The sequence below is a fragment of the Gorilla gorilla genome, chromosome 12 (assembly GCF_029281585.2).
Source record: "Gorilla gorilla gorilla isolate KB3781 chromosome 12, NHGRI_mGorGor1-v2.1_pri, whole genome shotgun sequence".
Lineage (NCBI taxonomy): Eukaryota > Metazoa > Chordata > Mammalia > Primates > Hominidae > Gorilla > Gorilla gorilla.
The window spans coordinates 138,669,914-138,697,437 of NC_073236.2; the positions used below are offsets into that span (position 1 = coordinate 138,669,914).

Here is a 27,524-nt window from a genome sequence, read left to right on the forward strand (position 1 = left end):
AAAGCTATCTGCAAATTCAATGCAGTCATTATCAAAATCCCAAAGACCTTTTTCCAGAAATAGAAAAATCCATCTTAAAATTCCTATGGAATGTCAAGGACCTTGAATAGCCAAAACAATCTTAAAAACAAGTTGGAGATTTCACAATCCCTGATTTCAAAACTTACTGCAAAGCTACATTAATCAAAACAATGTTGCACTGGCATAAAGAAAAACATAGATCAATGGAACAGAACAGAGAGCGATGAAAGAAACCCTCACATAGGTGCTCAGATAATTCCTAACAAAGTTGTCAAGACCATTCAATGGAGAAAGGCCAGTCTTTTCAATAAATGGTGCTGGGAAAACTGGATATCCATTTGCAAAAATGAAGTGGAACCCTTATCTTACATCATATCCCAAAATTAAATCAAAATAGATCAAAATTCTAAATGTTACAGCTAAAATTGTAAAATTCTTTTGATTAAAAATAGAGGGAATACTGCAGGACACTGGACTTGGCAATGATTTCTTGGATATGACACCAAAAACACAAGCAACCAAAGAAATAAACAAACAGAATAATACCAAAATTAAAACTTTTGTGTATCAGAGGACACCACCAAAGAGTGGAAATCCAACCCAGAGAGTGTGAAAGTTTGTAAATCATATATCTATTGAGGGGTTGATGTCTAGAATACATAAGAACTCCTACAACTGAACCAGAAGAAAACAAGCAAACAACCCAATTAAAAGACGGGCAAAAGACCTGAATAGACATTACTCCAAGAAGATATATCAATGACCCATCAGCACGTGGAAAGATGCCAACATCACTAGTGATTAGAGAAACAAAAATCAAACCTCAGTGAGATGCCACCTCACACCTGCTAGGATGGCTACTATAAAATACAAACAAGCAAATACAACAGAAAATAACAAGTGATGATGAGGCTATGAAGAAATTAGAACCCTTGTGTACTATTGCTAGGAATGTAAAATTTTGTAATGTTATGGAAAACAGTACAGTAACTCCTTATAATTTAAAAATTGAACTGCCACATGATCCAACAATCCCACTTTTGTGTATACACCCAAAATAACTGAAAGCAGAGACATTACAAGATGATTTGTACACCCATTGATATGGTTTGGCTCTGTGTCCACACCAGAATCTCATGTATTGCATTTCCCACTGTTGGAGTTAGGGCCTGGTGGGTGACTGGATCATGGGGGTGGTTTCTAATGGTTTAGCACCATCCTCCTAGTGCTGTCTTGTGATAGAGTTCTCACGAGATCTGGTTGTTTAAAGGTGTGCAGTACTTCTCAGCTGGGCGCAGTGGCTCACACCTGTAATCCCAGCACTTTGGGAGGCCAAGGTGGGTGCATTGCTTGGGTCAGGAGCTCAAGACCAGTCTGGACAACATGGCAAAACCCCGTCTCTACTAAAAATACATAAATTAGCTGGGTGTGGTGGTGCATGTCTATAATCCCAGCTACTCAGGAGGCTGAGGTAGAATTGCTGGAACCTGGGAGGCGGAGGTTGCAGTAAGCCAAGATCATGCCACTGCACTCCAGATTGGGTGAGAGAGTGAAAGTTCATCTCAAAAAAAAAGGATGTAGAACTTCCCCTTCATGCTCCCTCTCTGTCCCTCTCCACCATGTGAAGACAGCTTTCTTCCCTTTTGCCTTCTGCCATGATTGTAAGTTTCCTGAGGTCTCCCCAACCATGCCTGCTGTACAGCCTGTGGAACTGTGAGTCAATTAAACCACTTTTCTTCATAAATAACCTAGCCTCAGGTAGTTCTTTATAGCAATGTGAGAATGGACTAATACACCATTTTTATAGCAACATTATTCCCAACAGCCCAAAGGTAGAAACAGCTCAAGTGTCCATCAATGGATGAACGGATAAACAAAATGTTATATCCATACAATGGAATATTACTCACCTTTAGAAAGGAAGGAAATTCTGACATGCTACAACAGGGATGACCTTGAAAACATTATGCTAAGTTAAATAAGTCAGGCACAAACAGACTAACACTGCACGAGTCTGCTCATACGAAATATCTGCAGTCCTCAGATTCATAGAGACGGGAAGTGGAATAGTGGCTACCATGGGCTGGGGTTGGAGCACGGGGAGCTGGTGTTTAGTGGCAATGGAGCTTCGGCTTTGCAAGATGACAGGGTTCTGGTGATGGTGGTGACAGCTGAACACCACTGTGAATGTCCTCAATGACTGTGCACTGTATACTTTAAAGTGTTACGTTTTATGTGATGTATATTTCACCACATTTTTAAAATAAGGGTCCTATTCCAAACATGGCTACAGGTTTGAGTATGGCCCATGCCTATTTTCTGTGCAAATAGGCACGAGTTCACGCAAAGCAAACACGGATGTGTTTGCTAAGTGCTGCCTACAGTGCACAAAGTGTGCCATGGGCTTCCAGGGTACCATCTGCCAAGTGATAGACACAGAGCAGGTGGCAGGAGTGAGACGGGGGGAAGGGGCAGTCAGAGAAATTGTGGAAGAGACACACGCGGGCAGTGAGTAGACTGAGCAGGCTCCTGCTGAGTGCACGCAGCACCCAGTGCCCCAGGAAAGATGAGGGAAGGGCGGCGGCAGAAGGAGACATTTTGAAGGTGAGAACAGGACCCCAGTCACCTGGGGATGTGGATCTGAGGTTCCAGAATGAGCTGCAGACAAGTAAAGATTGGCATGATTACTAATTTGGAATACCTAAGGGTGTGATATTGATTAGGATCTCTGAAGATAATGCTAGTGGCAGGAAGTAAAGATGCTAGAGGTGATGCCAACACTTGAGTTTCAAGCCAAGTAGAGATGATGGCAGAGAGCAGAGGACAGCCGTGAGAAAGTCAGAAAATGATCAAGATGATCGTAGAAAAGAGGCTAATGAAGGAGCAGTAATCAACAACCACAAAGGCCAAGGCTGAAAGGAATCAGGTGTAAGAGTAGACCAGAAGTCTGAAGTCAGATTTGTGTGGCTGGGGATGACCTGCAAATACAGGGGCTGGGGGAGATGGAAGAATAGGCAGGGGAAAGGCTGCATGTGTGTGCATAGGTATAAGTGTGTACACAAAAGTGGGTGTGGCATGAGCATGTGTGAATACATGCCTGCATGAATGTGCATGAGTGTGCATGTGTACGTGTGTGAGGTGTGTCATGTTTACACACATTTTCCTGGGTGTGCATGTGTGTGGGTATACATATAAGTGCATATGCATAACTGTGAGGGTGCACAAAAATGTATGTATGTATCTTCATGTGTGTGCTGTGCCCATGTGTATGTATGCTTATGTATGTGTGTTCATGTGTATGTGCACACCTGCATGCATGGGCCTGTGTGCATGTGAATGCATGTGTGTGTCACGTGTGCACATGTCCATGTATATGCCTGTGTGTGTGAATGCATGGGTGTGGTGTGTTTGTAGCTTGTTGGTGAGCTTGGGAAGTGGACCATCTTGGATGATAGCTGAGCACCATTAACTTAGTTAAATTTATGTTTTTGGCGATACAAATTTCTTCTTCAGACCTTCAGAGATTTACATGGTGTTTGCTGGATCTCAGACCTTGTGCCTGATGAAAAGTAGCAGAAATGAGACAACCAGAAACACATTGCTCTGAGTGGGCTAGATATGTCAGATCTGTGCACAGAGAGTTGTCTGTTTTGTTCACTGTAGGTTCTCCAAGGCCTAGAACATAAGTGCCACCCAAAAAACACTTGCTGAGTGAGTAAAAATAGCCAAGTTGGATAGCATTTACCATGTGCCAGGCACCATCTTAAGCTGTATAAATACCAATCACTCATAAATATCAAAACAACTCTAGGGGATTAATTCTATTATCCTATTTTCTAGAGAAGAAAACTGAGGCAAAGGACTTCTTAAAAACTTGCCCAAGGTTCCAGGTGGTCAGGATGGAAGCTGGGCTTGCCCCAGGTGCTCTGCCCCAGGTGCTCCGCCCCGGGTCCAGGCTGTCCATCACGATGCTGTGTGGAATGCGTGAGTGAGGTGGTCATTCTCGGGTCTTAAAGTCAACAGCTGGGAAGGCTTCTCCTTCCATTAATGCAACCACAAAACCACGGATGGAAAAGGACGCATCTTATTTTCAAGTGGAAATGCTGCTTGGGCCCTTTTCATGACGGCAGACTCTTCAGCGGTGGCCAGAGGGTGAAAACAACAGGTCACGCTGTCAGCGGGTGAAGTTGCTCCTGTGGCCCCAGCCCTCCAATGAGAATGATGAGTGCTTGCTGTCTGGCGCATGCTATTCAGGGTTTTCTCGTTCAGCGTCACCATCAGGAGCACGTTCCACCGTCACTCTGCCACCTGCACTTAGCACTCCGGGCCCCCCTGCCGCTATTCTCCACCCCTGCTCAACCAGATGCAGCACCAAGCAATGTGTGGGCTGGGGCTCATTTCTCGAATAAAGGGGCATGTTCACAGTTCAGCTTCCCCATGATCAAGACACGTGGTGAACACGTTTAGAAACCAGTCAGAGCAGCACAGAGGTGAGGTGAGAAGGAAAGGCTGCCGGACTCACCCAGCCTCCAACTTCACTCGAGGTTGGCTCAGACAAAGGAGCATCCGCTGCATCCACAGAGGCCCTGGTGCCTCCTGTCGGACTATTTCTATTTCCAATTATCAGCTTTTCTCTAAAGAAATTAAATTGTTCAAAAGTTTTCACAATTTTTAAGTCTTTCCAACATTCCTTAAATGTGGATAACAATCACTCATTGTTTAGACAGAAGGAAGGAATGAAGAATGAGGGGCAGGTGACTCAGCTGTGACTCCTCGGCGGGAAAAGCACAGAGTGAGCAAAGATATTCTCCTCCCCAACCCAGAGTTCCTTCCAAACACGCCTGCCCTTCTGCAAGCTTCGTCTCTGAGCTGTGTGTCCACCTGGAGAACACCTGCTCTCACCAGCCCCCTCCTTCTGAAGGAGTGAAGAGCCTGCCGAGGAAGTGCACAGGAGCATGTCTGCCTCCTTCAGGGAGCAAGTCATGACAGCCACAGCGACACTCAGGTAACCTGTTGACGAATGTTCTTCAGAGCAAGTGTGATGGTTAATACTGAGTGTCAATTCGATTGGATTGAAGGATGCAAAGTGTTGATCCTGGGTGTGTCTGTGCAATTTGCTCACAGCAGAGACCAACACTGAGCCCTCAATATGGCACCATTCCTCGGGGTGATCAGCCAGCTCCCTGGTGGCAGGTTGATTATATTGGACCTCTTCCATCATGGAAAGGGCAGAGGTTTGTCCTCACTGGAATGGACACTTACTCTAAATATGGGTTTGCCTATCCTGCATGCAATGGTTCTGCCAAGACTACCATCCGTGGACTCACTGAATGCCTTATCCACTGTCATGGTGTTCCACACAGCATTGCCTCTGACCAAGGCGCCCACTTTATGGCTGAAAAAGTGTGGCAGTGGGCTCATGCTCATGAAATTCACTGGTCTTACCATGTTCCCCATCAGCTGGAAACAGCTGGATTGACAGAATGGTGGAATGGCCTTTTGAAGTCACGATGCCAACTAGGTGACAATACTTTGCAGGGAAGGGGCAAAGTTCTCCAGAAGACCATGTATGTGCTGAATCAGCATTCGATATATGGTACTCTTTTTCCCATAGCCAGGATTCACGGGTCCAAGAATCAAGGGGTGGAAGAGGAAGTGGCACCACTCACCATCACCCCTAGTGATCCCCTAAGAAAATTTCTGTTTCCAGTTCCCTCGACATGATGTTCTGCTGTCCTAGAAGTCTTAGTTCCAGAAGGAGGAACGCTGCCACCAGGAAACACAAGGACAATTCCATTAAACTGGAAGCTAAGATTGCCACCTGGACACTTTGGGCTCCTCCTAACTTTAAGGCAAGAGGCTAAGAGGGGAGTTACAGTGTTGGCTGGGGCGATTGACCTGGAGTATCAAGAAGAAATCAGCCTACTACTCCGCAACAGAGGTAAGGAAGAGTATGCAAGGAATGCAGGAGCTCCGTTCGGGCATTTCTTAGTATTACCATGCCCTGTGATTAAGGTCAATGGGAAACTATAACAGGCCAATCCAGGCAGGACTACAAATGGTCCAGACCCTTCAGGAATGAAAGTTTGGGTCTCTCCATCAGGAAAAAAAACACGACCTGCTGAGGTGCTTGCTGAAGGCAAAGGGAGTACAGAATGGGTATTAGAAGAAGGAAGTCATTAATACCAGCTATGACCATGTGACCAGATGCAGAAATGGGGATTGTAATTGTCATGAGCATTTCCTCCTTCTTTTGTTAAAAACATACTTGTGCATGTATACACTTGTACTAAGAAAATATCTTCATTTTATTTCTTTTTTCCTTTATCATGTGACATTAGATTTATTGCCTTCATGTCAGCATTTAAGTATTGTTAACTTTGTGTGATAGTATTTGGGTTGGGGATTGGTGCGTTTCCAGTCCTACCAAGGAAAGTTGTATTATGTTAGGTGTAATTATGACATGATTGTCTTTATTTGAAGATTATGTATAATCTCAGGAGATGTGTATGGGTTCAAGTTGACAAGGGGTGGACTTATGGTGGTTAATACTGAGTGTCAACTTGATTGGATTGAAGGATGCAAAATATTGATCCTGAATGTTTCTGTGAGGGTGTTGGTAAAGGAGATTAACATTTGAGTCAGTGGGCTGGGAAAGGCAGACCCACCCTTAATCTGGGTGAGCACCATCTAATCAGCTGCCAGCAAATATAAACCAGGCAGAAAAACGTGAAAAGTCTAGATTGGCCTAGCCTCCCAGCCTACATCTTTCTCCTGTGCTGGATGCTTCCTGCCCTGGAACATGGGACTTCATGTTCTTCAGCTTTGGGACTCGGACTGGCTTCCTTGCTCCTCAGCTTGCGGATGGCCTACTGTGGGGTCTTGTGATCGTGTGAGTTAATAATACTTAATAAACTCCCATATATACATATATATATTTATATAGTTATATTTATATTTATATAGAGAGTTGTAAAACTAATATGAGATAGATAGATCTCCTATTAATTCTGTCCCTGTAGAGAACCCTGACTAATACAGTAAGTATATGGTTTCCTACAACCTGACACACAGCCTATGTGCAATAAATGTTTGTCATTAATAGGCAAAACTGAATATTTTAATTACAAACACAAATGTCTATTTTAGAAATATAATATGGTTCCAGTATTTAGAATTGGTTATTTAGTTGACATCAGCTTTAACTTTCTACTTATTTTGTATAAACATATGTTTAAGTGAAATTTTAAAAGATAAGGCCAATTTAATCTTGCCTTACTCAAAGAAAACATGACATCCTTTAGGGCCCCATATGCAAACTAAAAAAACAATTGGTTTGGCGTCTCCATCAAAGGGAAGTAGATGGTGAGAAATATATTCTCTTTTTAGGTGGTTTTGTAAGTTTTTCGAGGGGTGCTTGACTGTGATACGTTGGAGACTCTGGGGTTCCAAAGAAAAACAAGACAGAATCTCCCTGCCATCACCGAGCTCACATCCCAGAAAAATGCTGGACTTGTGGTTCTCACACATATTTCCAGGTTCAACTGGCTGCCGCCTTCCTATCAGCACCCGCCAGAATCCGAACAGCTAAAAGTTGGAGAGAGAGGGAACATTACAATGTAAACAATTAATAAAAGCTAATTTGGCCATGCTCTTCCCAGGATGGATGTGTTAATTGAAGGATTAGATTAGCCCTGAAATAAATGATGGAGCAGAAATAGAAACATTACCACCAGTGCTCTTAGTTCCAATCTAATTAAATTAAGCCATAATGGCTTTTGGAGAAATAAATTGCCAGCTGCAGCCCGCTCCCTACTCCAGCATTTTTCCGGGGGAGATTCACAGGAGCTCACAGGCACCAAGAGCAACACTCAGGATCATTCTTCACAACGGCAGGTCGGCGGCTCACTGCAGGGACTTTCAAATATCTACCGTGAGGTACTCAGTTTAAAGTTGTCAAACAAAATTCCCAGCCACAGTGCAGCACCAATGTTCTATCCCTGTTTCTCTCAGCAGCTCTATTTTATATTTGGATAGGTAAAGAAGACAGCGGGCTATTTAACTGTTTATTCCCCAGGTAGTTATCCATGCCCAAGACTCGCTTTAATTCAGGAAACACCGCCTCCACAGTTGCTGAGCTTCTGCAGGAGCAGGATACGAATGACCGGGCATACCTACTGTGTGATGGTCCCGAGGACGTCCCATGCAAGAGGGAGGTCCACAGAGAACTGTGGAAGACACAGAGAAGCCAGGGCCACACACAGGCTGTGGTGAGGAGAGGGCATCCAGGCTGGGGTGCAGGGTGTGGGACAGAAAGCCCCAGAGGCAGACAGGGTGAACGGTGTCCTGGGCACAGTCGGTCCTCAGACAAGCCTGGCAGGTCTGGGAAGGAGGGGACTGTGGGCCCTGTCCAGACAGCTCTGGATGCCCTGCAGGTGCACAGCAGCTCCGTTGACTCATTTGTAACTGGGCAGTGGACAAGAGACACCTTACAGCCAAGGGACTGTCAGTGCTGATGAGCACAAGGGCCACGGGGCTGAGAAGCCTCCATGTTGGCCAAAGGGAGGCAAAGGGGTGGGCACCCCGGTCCCAAGCAGCCGGATTGGCAGGGGTCTGGGTGTGCACAGGCCCAGCAGGGGTCAGGCCAAGAAGATTGGTGAGAGGTGACTTTGGAGGGTGACCACCAGCCTGGTGCAGGGATGCGGCTGAGGAGTTAGGGTGTGGGCGGCAGCAGTGAGCAGGAGGCCACAGACCACCTGCCTTTCCTGGAAGGTGCAGGCCACCGCGGCTTTGTCCATGGCTGCAGCCAGGCTCTGCAAGCCCTGGAGAAGGAATTTTCCTTCTAGGTGTGGGCGGCACATGGAAGACTGAAAATCCAGAGACTGGGATCCTCTGAGCTTAGCTACTCACCTTCCGTGGCCACTTCTGTCTTGATATCTGTATTTTGTGCCTTTTGGCTATTTTTGATCTTAATTTAGAAAATAGATGTGCAAGTTCTCTGTAGCAAACGGCATCTGTGTGAGCAAAGGGAGCTCATCTGGCTTTCGTAGGCCGACGTGTTGGGACCATCAGGAAATGCCGGCGCTCTACTTTTCGTATCAGTCAAAGCCACGAGACAGGGACTGAAGCCGGCCTTGGAGAGCGCCCAGCTCACTGACGTGGGGGCGGGGGGAGTTCCCGGAGGGACGCGCTGTGCAGGGGAGGCAGCGTTATTGTGAGTGATGCTTGGCGGGACCTTGCAGATACTGCCTCTGGATTCCCCTGTTTGGTAGAATTTTGGGGATTATAATTAAAAAGCATCCAGCACAGATGGCATTCAGCCCAGCCTGAAGCTGGGCCTTCTAAATGTGTTGGGTGCATTTCTGACTTCCAAAGCATGCAGTAGCGTTTCTTTGATCAACGATGTTTTCAGCTGAAAGAATTTAGGTAAGTTTATGAATAATAAATGCAAAATAAATTCCAAAAGGAAGAAATTAACTTCATCTAAACGGCTCACAAGACAATGGTAAATATAGTATTTATATTGAGCTAGTAGTATGGAATGAAAATGGGCTTTTATATTTGGAGTAACTCGGCGGTGCACGTAAACTACTCCCCTACAAGTGCAATTCACTTCGTTGCAGAAGAGAATCCCACACTCACTCCAGGTGTCTGGAAAAAGAGCCACGGGAAGGACATTACTGTAGTCATACCAAAGCCAATAAGTAAGGTGGGCACACATTTAAAACACATCCATATGATCTTAATATTTATTACGGTTTTGATAATGCAAAACTGACAGCTCCAGGCAGGCTATAAGGCTGGATGTTTATACGCAAGCCAGATTTTCAGAGTCAGGAGATTTTCCTATAGAAACAATGCCAGAAGTGGTAGCAAGGTCACAAGGCTCGGCCGTGAGCCCATCCACCTCTTCCCGGGCTTGAGGAGACACGGACGGGGGTGCAGTGGCTGATGCTGCCCGCCTCCCTCCACAGATGTGTGGGGTGCTTGTGCTGGGTGGGGCCAGAGTCCACTTCCACAAATGTTCAGGCAGGGCAAGGGTCCCTGGTCTGTGAACTAAATCACCATTTCCAGTGCTGTCTCCTGAGGTGCAATTTGCTTTTTACTAAATGCAGAGGCTTGAGTGACAGGGAACATACCTTCACCTTCATCACAGCCATGGCTGGCAGCAAAGCAAGTGCCAGGTTAACAGGTACTGCGGGGACGTGTTCTGCTGTCCTGGACACGTGTCCTGCAATGTACACTGTGATAATGGATGCACGCTCGCGCACACACACACCACATACATACACACCAAACACACACACCACACAACACACCACATAAACACACAACACACACCACATACACCATAAACACCAAATACACAAGCACACACACACCACCACACACACACACACCAAACACACACACACCACATAAACACACACCACACACCACATACACCATAAACACCAAATACACTAGCACACACACACACCACCACACACGCACACACCACACCACACAAACACACACAACACACACCACATACACCATAAACACCAAATACACAAGCACACACCCACCACATACACACACGCACCACACAAACACACGCACCACACAAACACACACAACACACAACACACCACATAAACACACACCACACACCACATACACCATAAACACCAAATATACAAGCACACGATACCACATATACACACCACACACCACACAATACACCACATAAACACAAACACACCACACCACACACCACATACACACACCACCACATACCACATAACACACACAGTTACCCAGCCTCCAAGACTGGAGAGTGAGTGTTGGTTTTATCCACTCATGAATTCACAGTTTCAAGACTCTTCGGCATTTATCACACTCAACCCTAAGACACTTGACCCTGCGACAAGCACAACTGAATAAAAAACCACTTGGAGTAAAGTGGGCACCGATGTTAGATAAGGGCCAGTAGGCCTTTCCCATGAGCCTGAATAGCTATCTACGTGTCCATGTGCACAGCAGCAGAGCATAACTTTACCTCTGTATGTGTCCACGTGCACAGCAGCAGGATATAACTTCATTTGTGAATATCTGAGTTTGAATACGCAAACTAGTAATTATCGGATTTGACAAACTTTATATAAAGTTTCTATAATTACACAATACATTTATTAAAAGCAAAGCACTAGCAGTAGAATAATAGGCATCAGTTAGATACTTTCAGAAAGTTTGTAAATGAATGCATTGAATAACTTTAATATGAGGTCACTTGTGAATTTATTGTAATTTGTAATTTGCTTCAGTGGCTGAGAATACACTACAGAGAGGATTTAAGTGAATGAATAACAATTTTAAGGAAAAGCTGAATTTTAACATAAATTTGGATGAGGCTCCAAAATGGTGAGGAGTCCCAGGAGCCTCTGACCTTGGTGCTTCTCCTGAGAGGAGCTGGAGAAGCTCAAAAGGAATCAAGTGGGTCCCACCATGGCCAGTCCCTTCCCAGGCCATTTGTGCACCTGTTGTGTATTTAAGGAAAACGAAACATTTAAGAGTCATCAACAGAAGCCACACAATTATCTTGGTGGTTTTAACTTAAAATAAAGCTGGCTGCCAAACCAGCTCTGAAAGAGATGAGGTAAATTAGAATTGTGATAAGGTTGGTGTACATAATGAAGACAATCTAAAACTTAATTGTGTAATTAAACTGGAGGTTCTCGTAACAAATAATTATCTTTTAATGACCCCATAAATCTACTCTAATCTAATGTTATTCAATATTTCACCTGACTTTCTCTTAGGTTCTCTTGATTTTTTTCAGGAGAAACAAAAATACATTTGTAGTATTATTCTATATCATATTTCAAACTCATTAACAATAGTGGTTTTTTAAATAATTCAAAAAAGATTTTTTTGAAAATTTATCTAGAAAATTAATTTAAGCTTGTAAGAAAATTATGTTTTGCATATTTCCATGTGAAGTGCTTTATAAACATCAATTAAGTTTTATAATATCATGCAAAGATATAGTAATCATGTTAGAAATAAGTACACCAATTCTTAGGAAGGTTCAGTGACTTATTCCAAACGATCTTCCCAGCCACTTATGAATTTTAAAAAGGCAGCATGTGCATCAGTCTCTCTCATATACAATGTATCTAGCTATGGTGCCCAGAAAAGATTTTGCTTCGCAGCTGGATGTTATCTGCAATGCCCAGAAATAGTGGTCCTGGAATCCTGAGAGGGCCACCCTGGGCTAGGTGGATGCCTGACTGACCGCTGGAGAAAAGCACCTACTCCAGCCAGCTTCCCATCTGAAAACATCACAAAAAGCATGTAGCACATCAGAGATGCGGTACAGATATAGCAAATGAAAGAAAACTTTTCTGGTTACAAAAAAACAGCACAAACCACATGAAAAAAATGATATAAGCAAAAGCCTTCAGAAAGACCAAAACAGCCCCCACACAAAACCTTAATTCCTGTACGGGAGCCCCCGCTCCTCCAAGGAGGTTACATTCCGAGACCCTTAGGGAATGGCTGAAAGCATGGAGGTAAGGAACCCTATCTGTGCTCTATACGATGTTTCTTCCTACATACATGCATACCTGCAATAAAGTTTAACTTGTGAATTAGGTGCAGTAAGAGATTAGTAATAGAAATGAATAAAACAATTATTACTGTATACCAGCATCACTGCTCTTGCACTTCAGTAGCCCTTATGTGACATGACTACATCCGATAAGAGTGACTTGAATACAAGCACTGCAACAGTATAAGAGTCAATCTGATCAAAGAGACAGTTGCTAAGTGACTACTGGGTGGTGTGCAGCCTGGATGCACTGACAGAGGGGTCATTCGCGCACTGACGGGTGATTCGCGCACTGACAGAGGGGTCATTCGCGCACCGACAGAGGGGTGAATCGCGCACTGATGGGGTGATTTGCCCACTGACGGGGTGATTCGCGCACAGACAGCGGTGATTCACGCACTGACAGAGGGGTGATTCGCGCGCTGACAGGGTGACTCATGCACTGACAGGGATGATTCACGCACTGACAGGGGTGATTTGCACGCTGATAGAAGGGTGATTCACGCGCTGACAGAGGGGTGATTCGCGCACTGACGGGTGATTCGCGCACTGACAGGGGTGATTTGCATCCTGGGGGGATGCAGCAGGGTGGCACGAGATTCATCGCAGTACTCAGAATGATGTGCAATTTAAAACTTAGGAATTATTCATTTACGGAATTTTTCACTTAATATCTTTGGACCACGTTTGACCACGGGTAACTGAAACCTCAGAAAGCAAAACAGAATTGAAAGGAGACTACTGTATGTCACACTTACATAAACAGGCTTTACATCTTCACTTGGGTTTTCTTTGCTCTTCGTTCTGACAAAAGAGAAAGAAGCATTGGTATTTCTTTTCTTGGCTACCACTGCACTAGAAATGGCCATGAAGTCTGGAGGGAGGCCTACTACAGGAAGCAGCAAGAAAAACAGAATTGAGGCTTGTAAGATGAGTAAGGAATCTAAAATTTTTTTAAATAAAAGAACCTAGCAGATGGTCAGGTAACAACATACCTCACTAGCACCTCCTGTCCTCCATAAACAATAGCATGGTGCGGTAACTGACATGGTCAGGTAACAGCAGACCTCACTAGCACCTGGTGCCCTCCATAAACAGCAACCTGGTGCAGTAACTGACATGGTCAGATAACAACATACGTCATTAGCACCTCGTACCCTCCATAAACAGCAACCTGGTGCGGTAACTGACATGGTCAGGTAACAACATACCTCACTAACACCTCCTGCCCTCCATAAACAATATGTTGCATTAACTGACATGGCCAGTTACTTGATTGAGTTGTCCCAAAATGAGGTTACTTGTGTACTGTGATTAAGCAGGTGAAGTGCATGTTATACCGTGAAACTTATTCACCAAAAAGTAGTTCCAGATTTGCTTGGAACCGAAAGAGATGTCCCAGTTATATGAAAATTTTGCTGATTAACTGATGACATTTGATAAATGAAATAATCACCATTTTAGTAATGTGGTGAAGTTAATACTTGCCACGAAGTGTCAGAGAGAATGCTACTCATTGGAAAACCAGAAAAGCGTTATCTTCCCCTCCTTTCCAGAGGGGATGGAAACCCCACTGACATGGAGACCCCGGAGTGGGGCCAGACACTTCCAGCGGGATCTCCATGGAGCTTGTCTGTGAGGCTGTGCCCCTGCAGCCCTCTGAGGAGCCACCGGGCTGTCTTCCCTCCTCCCCTGCATAGCCCTGCACAAAAACCTCCTGCAGGTGCCCAGCTTGCATGTCACCAGCTGCCTCTTCCCTGGCACCACGTGGAAAAGCCTGACTCCCTGCTATGGTTTGGATGTGGTTTATCCCAACCAAAACTCATGTTGAAATTCACAGGCTGACTTTGGAGATAGCATAGGTTTGGTTCTAGACCACTGCAATAAAGCAAATGCCACAATAAAGCAAAAAGTCTTACTAATTTTTTGGTTTCTGGGTGCATATAAAAATTGGGCTTACACTATACTGTAATCTACGAAGTATGCAAAGCATTATGTCTAAGAAGCAATATACACACCTTAATTTAAACATACTTTATTGTTAAAATAACCTAGTGGTCATCTGAGCCTTCAGTGAGTCTTCCTCTTTTAGCAGAGGGAGGACCTTGCCTGGATGTTGATGGCTGCTGACTGATGCGGATGGTGGCTGCTGAAGGTTGGAGCGGCTGTGGCAGTTTCTTAAAATAAGACAACAATGAAGTTTGCCTCATCGATTTACTCTTCTTTTCATGAAAAGTTTCTCTGTAGCATGTGATGCTGTTTGATAGAATTTTATCCACGGTAGAACTTCTTTCAAAATTGAAGCTAATTCTCTCAAACCCTGCTGCTACTTTATCAGCTAAGTTTACGGAATATTCTAAATGTTTTTTATCATTTCAGCAATATTAATATAATCTTTACCAGGAGTAGATTCCATCTCAAGAAACCACTTTCTTTGCTTATCCATAAGAGTAACTCCTCATCTGTTCTAAGTTTATCCTGAGATTGCAGCAATTCAGTCATCTTCAGCCTTCACTTTTATTTTTGTCCTCTTGCTATTTCTATCAACTTGCAGTGACTTCCTCCACTGAAGTCTTGAATCCCTCAAAGTCATCCATGAGGTTTGGAATCAGCTTCTTCCAAACTCCTGCTAATGTTGATACTCTGATGTCCTCCCATGAGTCACAAATGTTTCTAATGAAATCTAGGGTGGTGAATCCTTTCCAGGTTTTCAATTTACTTGCTCATCAGAGGGTTCACTATCTATGGCAGCTATAACCTTATGAGATGTATTTCTTAAATAATAAAACTCGACAGTCAAAATTAGTCCTTGACTTGTGACCTGTAGAGTGGATGTTATCAGGCATGAAAACAACATTAATCTTGTACATCTCCACAAGAGCTCCTGAGTAACCAATTGCATTGTCAATGAGTTGTAATATTTTGAAAGGAATCTTTTTTTCTGAGCAGTAGGTCTCAACAGTGGGCTTAAAATATTTACTAAACCATGCTGTCAACAGATGTGCTGTCATCCAGGCTTTGTGGTTTTATTTACAGAGCACAGGCAGAGTAGATTTAGCATCATTCTTTAGGGCCCTAGGCTTTTCAGAATGGTAAATGAACCTTCACTTCAACTTAAAAGTCTCCATATACATTGGACCCTAATAAGAGAGTCAGCCTGTCCTTTGGTGCTTTGAAGTCAGGCAATGACGTTTGTCCAGCTCAGAAATTCCTAGATGGCATCTTCTTCCAATAGAATGCTGTTGCGTCTACATGGAAAATCTATTGTTTAGTGTAGCCTCCTTTATCCGTGTTGTTAGCTGGATCTTCTGGAGAACTTGCTGCAGCTTCTTGATCAGCACTTGCTGCTTCACTTTGCGTTTCAGTGTTTTGGAGACAGATTCTTTCCTTAAACTTCATGAACCCACCTCTGCTAGTTTCCAATTTTTCTTCTGCAGCTTCCTCCCTTCTCTAAGCCTTCACAGAATTGAAGTAAGCCTTCACAGAATTGAAGAGAGCTAGGGCCTTGTTCTGGATTAGGCTTTGGCTTAAAGGAGTATTGTGGCTGGTTTGTTCTTATTCAGCACGTTGATCTTGTTCAGAACTTTCTTCATAGCAGCAGTATGGCTGTTTTGCTTTCTTATTATTCATGAGTTCACCAGAGTAGCACTTTTAATTTCCTTCAAGAGCTTTTCCTTTACATTCACAATTTGGCTATTTGGCACAAGAAGGTTTTGACCTGTCCTGGCTTTTGACATGTGTTCCTCACAAAGCTTAATCATTTCTAGCTTTTGATTTAAAGTGAGAGACATGTGACTCTTCCTTTCACTTGAACACTTCAAGGCCATTCCAGGGTTGTTAACTGGCCTAATATCAATACCGTTATGTCTCGTGGAATAAGGAGGCCCAGGGAGAGGAAGAGAGATGAGAAAACGACTGGTCAGTGGAGCAATCAGAACACACATAGCAGTGACTGATTAAGTTTGTCATGTTATATGAGCAACACTGGTGGTGCCTGAAACCAATTACAACAGTAACAACAAAAACTGAACACATATCACGGTAACAGATATAGTGATAATGAAAACATTGGAAATACTGCAAGAATTCCCACAATGTGACAGAGACATGGAGACATGACAGAGCACATACTGCTGGAAAAATGGCAGTGATAGATTTGCTTACTGCAGGGTTTCCTTAAATCTTCAATTAAAAATAAATAATAAAAAGAGTATCTTCAGAGCTTAACAAAGCAAAGCACAATAAAACAAGCTGAGTCTGTAGTTGCCGAGGTAAGGGTGTTGGGAGGTGGAGCCTTTAAGAGGTGGGGACTAATGCAGGGCATTTGGGTTATGATGGCTCCACCCTGGTGGGTGGCTTGCTGCCATTCTCTAGGTAGTGAGAGAGTTCTCCCTCTCTGGAGACTGGATGAGATTTTTCAGGAATGAATTAGTTTTTACAAGGATAGGCTGTCGTAAAGCCAGGACACACTTCATATTTGGCCCCTTTGCACATGTCGGCTTCCTCTTTGATCTACTGCATGTTAGGACTCAGCAGGAAAGCTCTGGTCAGAAGCCAGTGCCATGCACTTGAACTTCCCAGCCTGCAGAACTATGAGCTAAATAAGCCCTTTTTCCTTCATAAATTACCTAGCCTCAGCTATTCTGTTACAGCAACACTAAATAAACTAAGACTCTCCCACTGAGCCTTTGTGCAGGGGCCCAGCAGCCAGGCGGATTCCCCTTCTGTCTACCTTGGCACACACTACCACACCAGTGACAAATGTGAATGTGCAGTGGTCATGCTCCTACAACAAAATCCAGGCAGAATCGTCCTGATCGAGGGCAGAATGGTGAGTTCTTAGAACAAAATCCAGGGCAAAATCGTCCTGATCGAGGGCAGAATGGTGAGTTCTTAGAACAAAATCCAGGGCAGAATCATCCTGATCGAGGGTGGAAGGGTAAGTTCTTAGATGTGACACCAAAAACACAATCCATAAAAGAAAAACTCAATGAAGTGGACCTCATTAAAATTAAACTATTGCTCTGGAAATTAGACAGAATGTACTCTTGTTGCTTGGAGAGTGTTCCACATCATTGCATATGCCAATAATTCATTCTTTCTGTTGATGAATTCCACTCCTTTATATAGATACACACACATTTTTGATAGATTCCTACGTCAGTGACCATTTGGGCTGTTTTTAGTTGTTGTTTACAAATGAAGCTGTTATGAGCATTTTTGCATACACCAGGGTAACGAGAAAGTTTCTGGATCTTGTGGTGAATTTGTCTTTACATTTAAGACACTGTCAAGCTGGGTGTGCCATTTTCCACAGCCACCAACAGTGAATGAGAGTTCCAGTTCCTTCACCAACACTTGGCATCATCAGTCTTTTAAAATTTACTCATTCCAATATGTGTGCTGTGAGATTTCACTGTTTTAATTTGCACTTCCCTACATGCTAATGATTTGGAGCATATTTTAACCTACCTATTTCCCATCTAGAAATCTTTTTTGAAGTGTTTATTCAAGCCTTTTCCCAAATTTCTTATTGTTTTTCTAATCATTGAGCTTTGAGATCTTTTTATGCATTACATATAGAAGTCCTTTATCAGTTATATGCCTTGCAAATATTTTCTCCCAGTTTTCATATCTTCTCTTCATTATGTTAGCAGTGTTTTTCAAATAATAGTTGCTTTTAATTTCAAGTCTAAATTATCAATTTTTTTTCATGGTTTGTGCTTCTGGTTTTGTATCTGAGAAATATTTGCATAACCAGAGGTCACAAAGACTTTACGCTGTTTATTCTAAAAGTTTTATAGTTTTGTACTTATATTTCGTTCTATATTCATTTTGAGTTTATACTTATATATATATAATATTTATGTATATAATGAGTCAAAGTTCTTTTTTTCATATATAGGCATCCAATTATCCCAGCATAATTTGTCCAGAAGGGTTTCCTTTCTCCACTGAATTGCCTTTGCACATCTGCCATACACAGAATCTCTTTTTGGCTGTGCTTGTCTTGATAGTACGGTAGGAGTGGTAAAGGCATTAATGAATCACAGAGCCACCTTGATTTGCTTAAAATTCTGTTGCACCTGATATCAAGCAATTACTAATGCCAGAATATTAACCTGTGTGTGAACAAGAATAGCCTTTGGGGAGTCTTTATAAACAAAAAGGAGAAATTATCAGAAAAATTTCTGAAACTTGGAAACAGGCAGAAGAGATTGGTGTTCTGTGAGAGCAGCTCAGACCAGAGAGCAAACCTAAGTCCAGAAATGGAGCAGGAGGGAAAGACGGGCCCATTAGGGAGAATGCTCCTACCAAGGGAGCTGCGTGGAAGGATGACAGCTTGGTTTGCCTCAGTGAGGTCCCGTTCCCCGAGGCGGGCAGGCAGGGGTGTGCTCGTCAGGACTTGGCAGTGGAAAATCCACAGAGCACCGTGCATGACCGGCTCCTCTAACAGGAGACCCACTGCGCGGTGATGGTGATGGTGCGCATCCGTATAGCACACACAGACCTAGGAAAACTTCATAAACGTGATCTCGTGAAACTGTCTTGCAAAGGAGAAAGCTGAATTTGATGAGAATGCTTTTTGTTCAGGCACCGCAGGAGACACTGTTGTCCGCCAGTTCTGCACCTGCTCCGTGGGATGTCCTTTCTACACCTCTTCCCTGGGATGCCCTTTCTGCACCCGCTCCCTGGGGTGTCCTTTCAATACCTCTTCCCTGGGATGCCCTTTCTGCACCTGCTCCCTGGGGTGTCCTTTCTGCACCTGCTCCCTGGGGTGTCCTTTCTGCACCCGCTCCCTGGGGTGTCCTTTCTGCACCCACTCCCTGGGGTGTCCTTTCTACACCCGCTCCCTGGGATGTCCTTTCTACACTTTTTCCCTGGGGTGTCCTTTCTACACCTGCTCCCTGGGGTGTCCTTTCTACACCTGCTCCCTGGGATGTCCTTTCTACACCTGTTTCCTGGGGTGTCCTTTCTGTACCTGTTTCCTGGGATGTCCTTTCTACACCTGCTCCTGGGATGTCCTTTCTACACCTGCTCCTGGGATGTCCTTTCTACACCTGCTCCAGGGATGTCCTAATAGAATCCTTTTTTTTTTTTTTTTTTTTTTTTTACCAGTACCAGTCTGTAGCCTGTTAGCAACTGGGCCTCACAGCAGGAGCTGGGTTAGTGAGCATTACCACCTGACCTCTGCCTCCTGTCAGATGAGCAGAAGTATTAGATTCTCATAGGAGTGGGAACCCTATTGTGAACTGCACCTGTGAGGGATCTGGGTGGCACACTCCTTATGAGAACCTAATGCCTGAGGATCTTTCACTGTCTCCCATCCCCCCAGATGGGACCTTCTAGTTGCAGGAACACAAACTCAGGGACCTCACTGATTCTGCATTATGGTGGGTTGTATAATTATTTCATTATAGATTGCAATGTAATAATAATAGAAATAAAGTGCACAATAAATGTAATGTGCTTGAATCATCCCCAAACCATCCCCCTGGCCCTGTCCGTGGAAAAACTGTCATTCACAAAACCAGTCTCTGGCACCATAAAGGTTGGGACCGTTGCTGACTTCATTTCCAGTCCCCAGGGTGGATATTGGTTCGCAGAAGCCAATCATCCAATGGCCTTCCCTTGACGAGAAGCCAATCAGCCAATGGTGTTCCCTTGACGAGAAGCCAATCAGCCAATGGCATTCCCTTGATGAGAAGCCAATCAGCCAATGGTGTTCCCTTGATGAGAAGCCAATCAGCCAATGGCGTTCCCTAGACGAGTACTTTGGTCTGATGGGCTCATGACCTAGGCTGGCACAGCTAGGCTGAAGGGGACATCCTCAATGGGTTATGGAGGCCATTTTCTGCCTCCCCTGAACACCGACATGAATGCTTGTTGTTTCCGCAAGCATCTTACGACTGGGAGGGGAGCCACACCGAGGCACAATCTAGACCTCAAAACTCAGCAAGGTGGAGTATGGAAACCTTGTTATGGAAAATAATAGCAACATTAGGTATTGTTTATGGTTGGGTGAGTCAAGAACTTTCTCTTACTTGTAGCCAAAGGCATCCTATCTGATAGATATTTTATACTTTGTGTTTTTGTGTTGCTATTAGGAAAGATATACGTTTTTAATTTTAAATTCTAACAGGACATTGCAAAGTCCTGTTAGAATTTAAATAAATTGACATAAAAATTTAGATAAATTGATATAAAGATGTACAAAAGTCTTGTAAATTGCAGAACAACATGCATATGTGATGACTTTTCAATTAAAAATAAAAAATATACTTGAGTTTGTGTAAAAACAGTTTGAAGATTATATAACATAATATTGGCATTTGTACCTCAGCTTGGGAGGCAGGGATGGAGAGGCTGGAACACGGAATGTCTGTTATTCTCTTATGCATGTGTGTGACACTGAATTCTGGATAACTTGGAACAGTATTTGTAATGTAGATATTATTTAAGAGAGTAATAATGTCGATAAGGTGGTCAAGGACTTGCACGAAGCTACTACCCTGATGATGGAGAACTTTTCTGTAAAATGTACTGACCTCACATCGGTGCATTCAGAAATGACTGTGAAGGAATGTCATGAGTTTAGATCCAGAGCCTGTGAAGGATGCAGGGCTTTCCTTTCAGAAATCCTTTTAGAGAAGGAATGAACACGCTAATCACTGCTGGAAAAGTGTTACAATTAGTAAAGAAAAATCAGTGCTATCAACACTATATACATGTAATTATTCTGGAGATTTAAAATTGTGAGTCGGGTTGAAATACGATCAAAGTCAGGAAATAGTAGAAAAAACTAGCAAAACAAGCAAAACAGAGACAGAAGGTTGAGAAAAGAAATCCAGCAGTGCTACTGAATCAAGAAGAACACATTTACGGAGAGTTTGAAATAAGCCAGGGACTGCTCTAGGCACCTTCACACTATTTTGTTTCTGTCACATGTGAGGCTGAATGTTTCAGCAGAAAGAACGTGACTCTCAAGACAGCAATTCTTGAAATCTTGCGTAGATTCTGCCATTGTGGTTTAGTCTCTAGGTGACTGTGGAGAAGTAACATAGCCCTTCTGAACTTTCATTTACCATTTGTAAAATAGAAGGGAAAAGAAAAGAACAACTGCATCTTAGACGTATTAAAAAAGTTAAATGATGTACACGGAATGCATCCAGCCTAGTATAGAGTATTAGGCCTTTGACTTAATTCATTTACAGATATTACTAAATGTAATATAATTTTATAAGTACTCCATGATGAGTTATAATACTTAATTTACCGTTTATGTAATGGAGTTTTGGAGAACTATTTTCTCTAATTCACGAAGAGGGAGTGAGTCCATCTAATTTCGAAATGCTTTGTCCCTCCCAGGACACCACGGGCAGATCTGATAGGAGTCAGGTCACTACGTGGCATGGAGCTCAGGAAATGCCTGCAGGGTGGGTTCCTAAAACACGGGTCCTGAGTGAGGCATAAATTGGGAATTCAATGCCCTGAGAGGTCTTGCATGACCTTGCCACCCTGCACAAGGAAGCTTCCACCCAGGGCTTCTTTGAGGGCATCCACTTTGCTGAGTTGTGAAGATCCAGCAAGTCAGTCATGGGCAGCATGGCATGGCCCCAGCAGTTCTTCCCAACAGTGGTCATCACGGCCCCCAGAGCTCCACTCTACCCAGTCCTGCAGAAACGTGGATGGATGCCCACGCCCACTTACAGTCTCTGCAGGTGTGCCGGCTTGTTAACACCCTCATTGCCTCCATCCCCCACGAAAGGTCTTCATTATCTCAATCCTGGATTATTGAAAATGTTTCCTCTAAAATTCACCTGGGCACATTGCTGCCTGCTGAGTCCTAGCCTGAATCTTAGATCTTTCATTCTGCCAAATGGAGCATTAGCCTAATTTTTCAATGCTTCCCACTGGGAATGCCTTCTCTTCTCCACCTGTGCAAGACACCAACGATTTTTAAAAGAGACTAACCACTTCCTCTAGGAAAGATGTCCTGACCATTAAAGTCCAACCCCAGCTCTGACCCCACTCCCACCCTACCCCATACCTTTTTTTTTTTGAGACAGGGTCTCACTCTGTGGCCCAGGCTGGAGTGCAGTGGTGCCATCATAGCTCACTGCAGCCTCAAACTCTTGGACCCAAGAGATCCTCCCCACTCAGCCTTCTGAGTAGCTGGAACTACAGGCATGAGCTACCATGCCTGGCTAATATTTTATTATTATTTTTTGCAGAGATGGGGCTTCTAGGTTTCTTGGGCTTGGTTGCCTGGGCTGGTCTCTAATTCTGAGGCTCAAGGGATCCTCTTGCCTTAGCCTCCCGAAGGGCTAGGATTACAGGCATGAACCACGGTGCCCAGACTTCACCCCCTTTAGTGGAATAAGGACAGTACCGAACATAAGGAAGGACTATTCATAAAGAAGTTCTATTTTTTAGGAATCCTAAATAAATTTTCACCCTCTAGAATGCTTCAGACATTCATTTCACTACATCTGGGTACTAGATGAAATTACTAACCTTTCACCCTCCCTCCAACACTGTAATTCTGTGATTGCTCTTATTCAGGATATCTTCTCCTGTAACCTGTCACCTTCCCACAGATGAGTCTGAATGGCCACCGTGACTCTGCTCAGCCAGGCACGGGCCCTGGGGCACTTGAGGCTGTGGGGCAGCCCCTGCACACACATGCGAATGGAGAATTCTCTCTACTTCTCCGGTATTTACGTTGAAAGCAAAATGATTACTGCTATCATCTAAAGAAAACAAGCAGAAAGTTCACCTTGTCCCAGAAACGCTCTTTTACTTTGCCTTTCAATGACTTGAACCTTTAGTGCTGATGGTTTCTAAGTGGCTAAATGCCACTATACATTTGAGTAAGTCCCTGAGATGAAGGATCCTATGTTTAGTAATTTTCTTTCCAGCATGTAATGTTCTATAATGGTTAATGAATTGGATGCTTCAAATATAAAGGTTACTTTAAGCATCAGGAATCAACCATAATTCCAATTTAGGGTGCCCAATTTGAGGGGAAAATCACAGCAGCCTGGGATAAATGAGAATAAAGGTTGGCAGCAGTTTCTATGAAGATCTGGGTGCGACTTCATTCTGCGGACTAAGAGATCTCAGTGTGCATTAGTTAGAGGGAAGCTTCGTGCTCTGTGATGGCATGCCAAGGAGCCTGGATACATTTTGACACCCTGAATGAAAGATAAATAACACAGAATAGTTTCACATTCAAGGTATATATATGTATATTTAAATGAAGTAGCCATCTTTAGTTACTAAGTTCACACTCAGCATTCTCCGCGCTCAGCCAGGCGGGAGCCCTGGAGTTTGGTGTGAAGTCAGAGCTCCTCTGGGATGCGCTGCCTCACTTATCTCCTGTCACTCTTCATTCCTGCAGCGCGCATCCTCCCTGAAGGATCCTCCCGCTATTTAGGATAAGGAGGATTATAATGCATTCTTCCTTATCCCTTCACATGGTATACATTCAAATTTGTGAGTGGTGTATTTGCTGTTGTCAGGAAGAGAAAAGCAATTCAGACACACAAGCTATTTTATATTCTCCTTCGGACCATCAAGTTTGAGAGGAAGAACCATTAAAGTGCCTTAAAATATTACAAACATCCAAGTAACCGCACGACACATTATACTCATTTGTAAGCTAGCTGTTCTGTCTCCCGGAGCACAGGCTAGAAGTGTCATCACGTCTCAGGAACTTGAGCGCCACATCGGTGGAGTCCCTTCCTGGAAAGCGATGCAGCCCGTTCCTCACATTCAATGCAGACACAGACACAAAATCCTCTCCTCCCCTTCCCTTCCACTACAGCTCATGTTATCCACGGAGCGCATGACTCCGTGCGAACGATCATTTCCACACAGTAGCTCCGGTGAAAGATTCTCACCTTCTGAAGATTCCTCTTTTCCCCCAATAAACTGCTACATATACCCCAATGCTATGTCTCAGACACCCGAGCAGGTGTAGGTGAGAAGAGTGTGAGTTGTTCACTTACCCCGGTTCTCTGAACTTCCATGAACGTGGCTCTTTGGAAGGACTTCTCCCACACGGCCAGCTCGCTGCCAAGCTCCACATTGAAAACATGGCTTTTCCCATGGCCGGCCACGACGCTGAAGCAATAGGGCCTCTGGTCCTCAAAGTCAAAATCTTGAAGACCCAGATACAAGTTTGCTTGCAACCAGCAGTCCTCTGTGAGCCAGAACTGAAAAACAGAGCATGGATTGGAAACGTGCAGCGCTGGAAGGTCATTCCCATGCTGAGGGCCCTGGCATGGGGAGAAGGCAGCGTTTGCATGATCTGGGAAACGGTCTCCTGGGTGCAGACAAGGAGGCAAATTCAGAGCAATGAGCCCTCTCATGCACAGCTGGTGAGAAGTGGTCCACAGACAAATATCTGTAAATAAATTATGTCAAATGCCTAATTCTCTGTAAGTGCCTTTCCCTTAAAATACTGGTCACCACACACTTTCCTGTTTTACGGTGAAGAGAAAGATGAAGCTGGGTGTGGTGGCTCACGCCTGTAATCCCAGCACTTTGGGAGACTAAGGTGGGTGGATTGCTTGAGCCCAGGAGTCTGAGACCAGCCTGGGCAACATGGCAAGACCTTGTCTTTACAAAAATAAATGAATAAATAAAATACAACAAATTAGCCAGGTGTGGCAGCACACGCTTGTAGTTCTAGTTATTTGGGAGGCTGAGGTAGCAGGACTGCTTGAGCCCAGAAGCCCGAGGTTACAGAAAGCCAAGATCACACCACCAATGCACTCCAGCCTGGGTGACAGAGGGAAACGCTGTCTAAAAAAAAAAAAAAAAAAAAAAGATAAAGATGAAAGTCTTAAGACATTGATGCTTGTGTTTATCATAAAACCAGAAAACACTGAAAATACCACCACCACTCTAACTAAGCGCGTCCCCTGCGCCTCCGAGTCTCTATAGAATTACTGGCTCTTCCTCTCCTCGCAGGTTCATTGTCCTGAGATAAAGGACTGAGTGCCCAAAACGCCTCCGAAGCATGAAAAGGCACCCGACCACCCAGGAGCTCATTCTGCCAACCCAAAGGCCTGACAAAGGGAATGATGTAATGATGTTGTTCCATTTCTGGTTAATCGTTTAACCCAGAGATGTAAGTTACTTACAGCATGTCTATTAATCACTCGGCAACTCGGATGCTGCCAGCCTGTGCTGCATGGAGCAGCCTGGGGAGCTCCCCACTTCTTTCCCCCATCTTCAAGGTTGCACCCCACTTCGGGATTCATTTTATCAAGGGCAGAAGAGAAAGACTGGGGGTCCCAGTTGTCACAATTACTAGGTCAACAGCACGGAGGTGCATGGTGAACACGCACTCAATACCTGGCTGGCACCTCTCTGTCTCTGTCTGTCTGTCTCTCTCTCTCTGTCTCCATTTCTCTCTATGTCTCTGTCTCTCTTTGTGTCTCTTTCTCTCTCTGCATTTCTGTCTTTCTGTTTCTCTATTTTATGTCTGTTTCTCTGTCTCTCTCTATCCCTCTCTCTGTCTCTGTCTGTCTCTCTCTGGACCCACCTCAGTTCTCAGCTCACCCATTCATTTACTGGTCCACAGATCCACCCTGAAGAGCCCCCACCAGACACCTTCCTGGGACGCTGCACCCCACCATCAATTTTGCTGCACCAGTCTCTCCCCAGTGAAGGGAAACAAGGGGAGACACCTGGGCTGGAGGTTCCAAAGTCCTGAATGAGAATGTGGTGTTCACCCACAGCCCTGCATATGGCAGCAGAAAGGAAGGGGAGCTGCCCACCTGCTGGGTCTTCCCATCATGATTCTGAGATATCTCCATTCACTTGTGCCAGCCAGCCAAGCTGGACAGTCCCCACTCACACTTACGCTCAAGGTTCAGTCCCCAAATCCACATGAACTCAGCAGTTGGTCAAATCATTTTACTTGAAATATGCTGACACATGCACTCCAGGCACAGGTTTGAGGTAAAAGCTACGACTGGTGTGTCTCAGGTGGGCCTCCTGGCCTCTCTGGGGGGATGCCCTGGCTCTCCTGGCCCCTCAGGTCACCTGGCTCTGCAGGGTGACCCTCTGGTCATGGAGAGCATTGCACATTTATCCCTGTGCATCATCCAGACATCAAATGCCTTGTGGTGTGTGCACGTGAGAACATGTGTGTATGTGTGCACATGAGAATGTGTGTGCACACATGAACATGTGTACGTGTGGAAATGTATGTGCACATGAATGCGTGTGTATGTGAATGGGTGTAGTGTGCATACGTTGCTAACCCTAAATGAGCCTTGAGTACAGAAACCGCACTTTAATTCTGGGGCCCTCTGGATCTTCTCCTTCAGCTGGGATACCTGGAACCTATAGGGTTACACGTCACAAACCAAGAACAACATGTTCATCATTGACCTTATGGTGCAGAAAGTATCTCTTTATCCACTGAACTTAAATGTCAAAAACTGATAAAAACTTTTGGAAGATATTTATGTGGGAACACACATCCCCCATTGAATGGCTCATTATAGTTGGGCCTTGAACAACCCAGGGGTTAGGGGCGCCAACTCTCACGCAGTTGAAGAGTCATGCATAACTTTTGACTCCCCTAAAACTTAACTACTAGTAGTCTACTGTTGATCAGAAGCTTTACTAATAACATGAACAGTCAATTAACACATATTCTGTATGTTATACGTATAATATACTACATTCTTAGAATAGAATAAGTGAATTCAGGCACAGTGGCTTACACCTGTAATCACAACTAGTTGGGAGGCTGAGGCAGGGGCATCACTGGAGCCCAGGAATTTAAGACCAGCCTGGATGACATAGCAAGATCCTATCTCTAAATAAATAAATGAATTAAGAAAGTAAGCTAGAGAATAGAGAATGTTATTGAGAAAATCACAGG

The 27,524-nt window shown here is 44.2% G+C and overlaps 1 protein-coding gene across 9 annotated transcripts in view; it reads right to left on the reverse strand.

The window, feature by feature from the left end:
• SNTG2 (syntrophin gamma 2) overlaps nt 1-27,524 on the reverse strand; it is a 388,440-nt gene that overhangs the window by 70,070 nt on the left and 290,846 nt on the right. For 7 of the 9 annotated variants that reach the window (XM_055378685.2, XM_031008374.3, XM_055378682.2 and 4 more), the window contains one exon: nt 24,628-24,834. In XM_055378685.2, the coding sequence (XP_055234660.2) occupies nt 24,628-24,834 (207 nt within the window). Of the gene's footprint in view, nt 1-7,319; nt 9,283-11,277; nt 13,418-24,627; nt 24,835-27,524 lie in introns of those variants that run through there. The other 2 variants (XM_055378684.2, XM_063696093.1) reach the window with 2 other exon arrangements.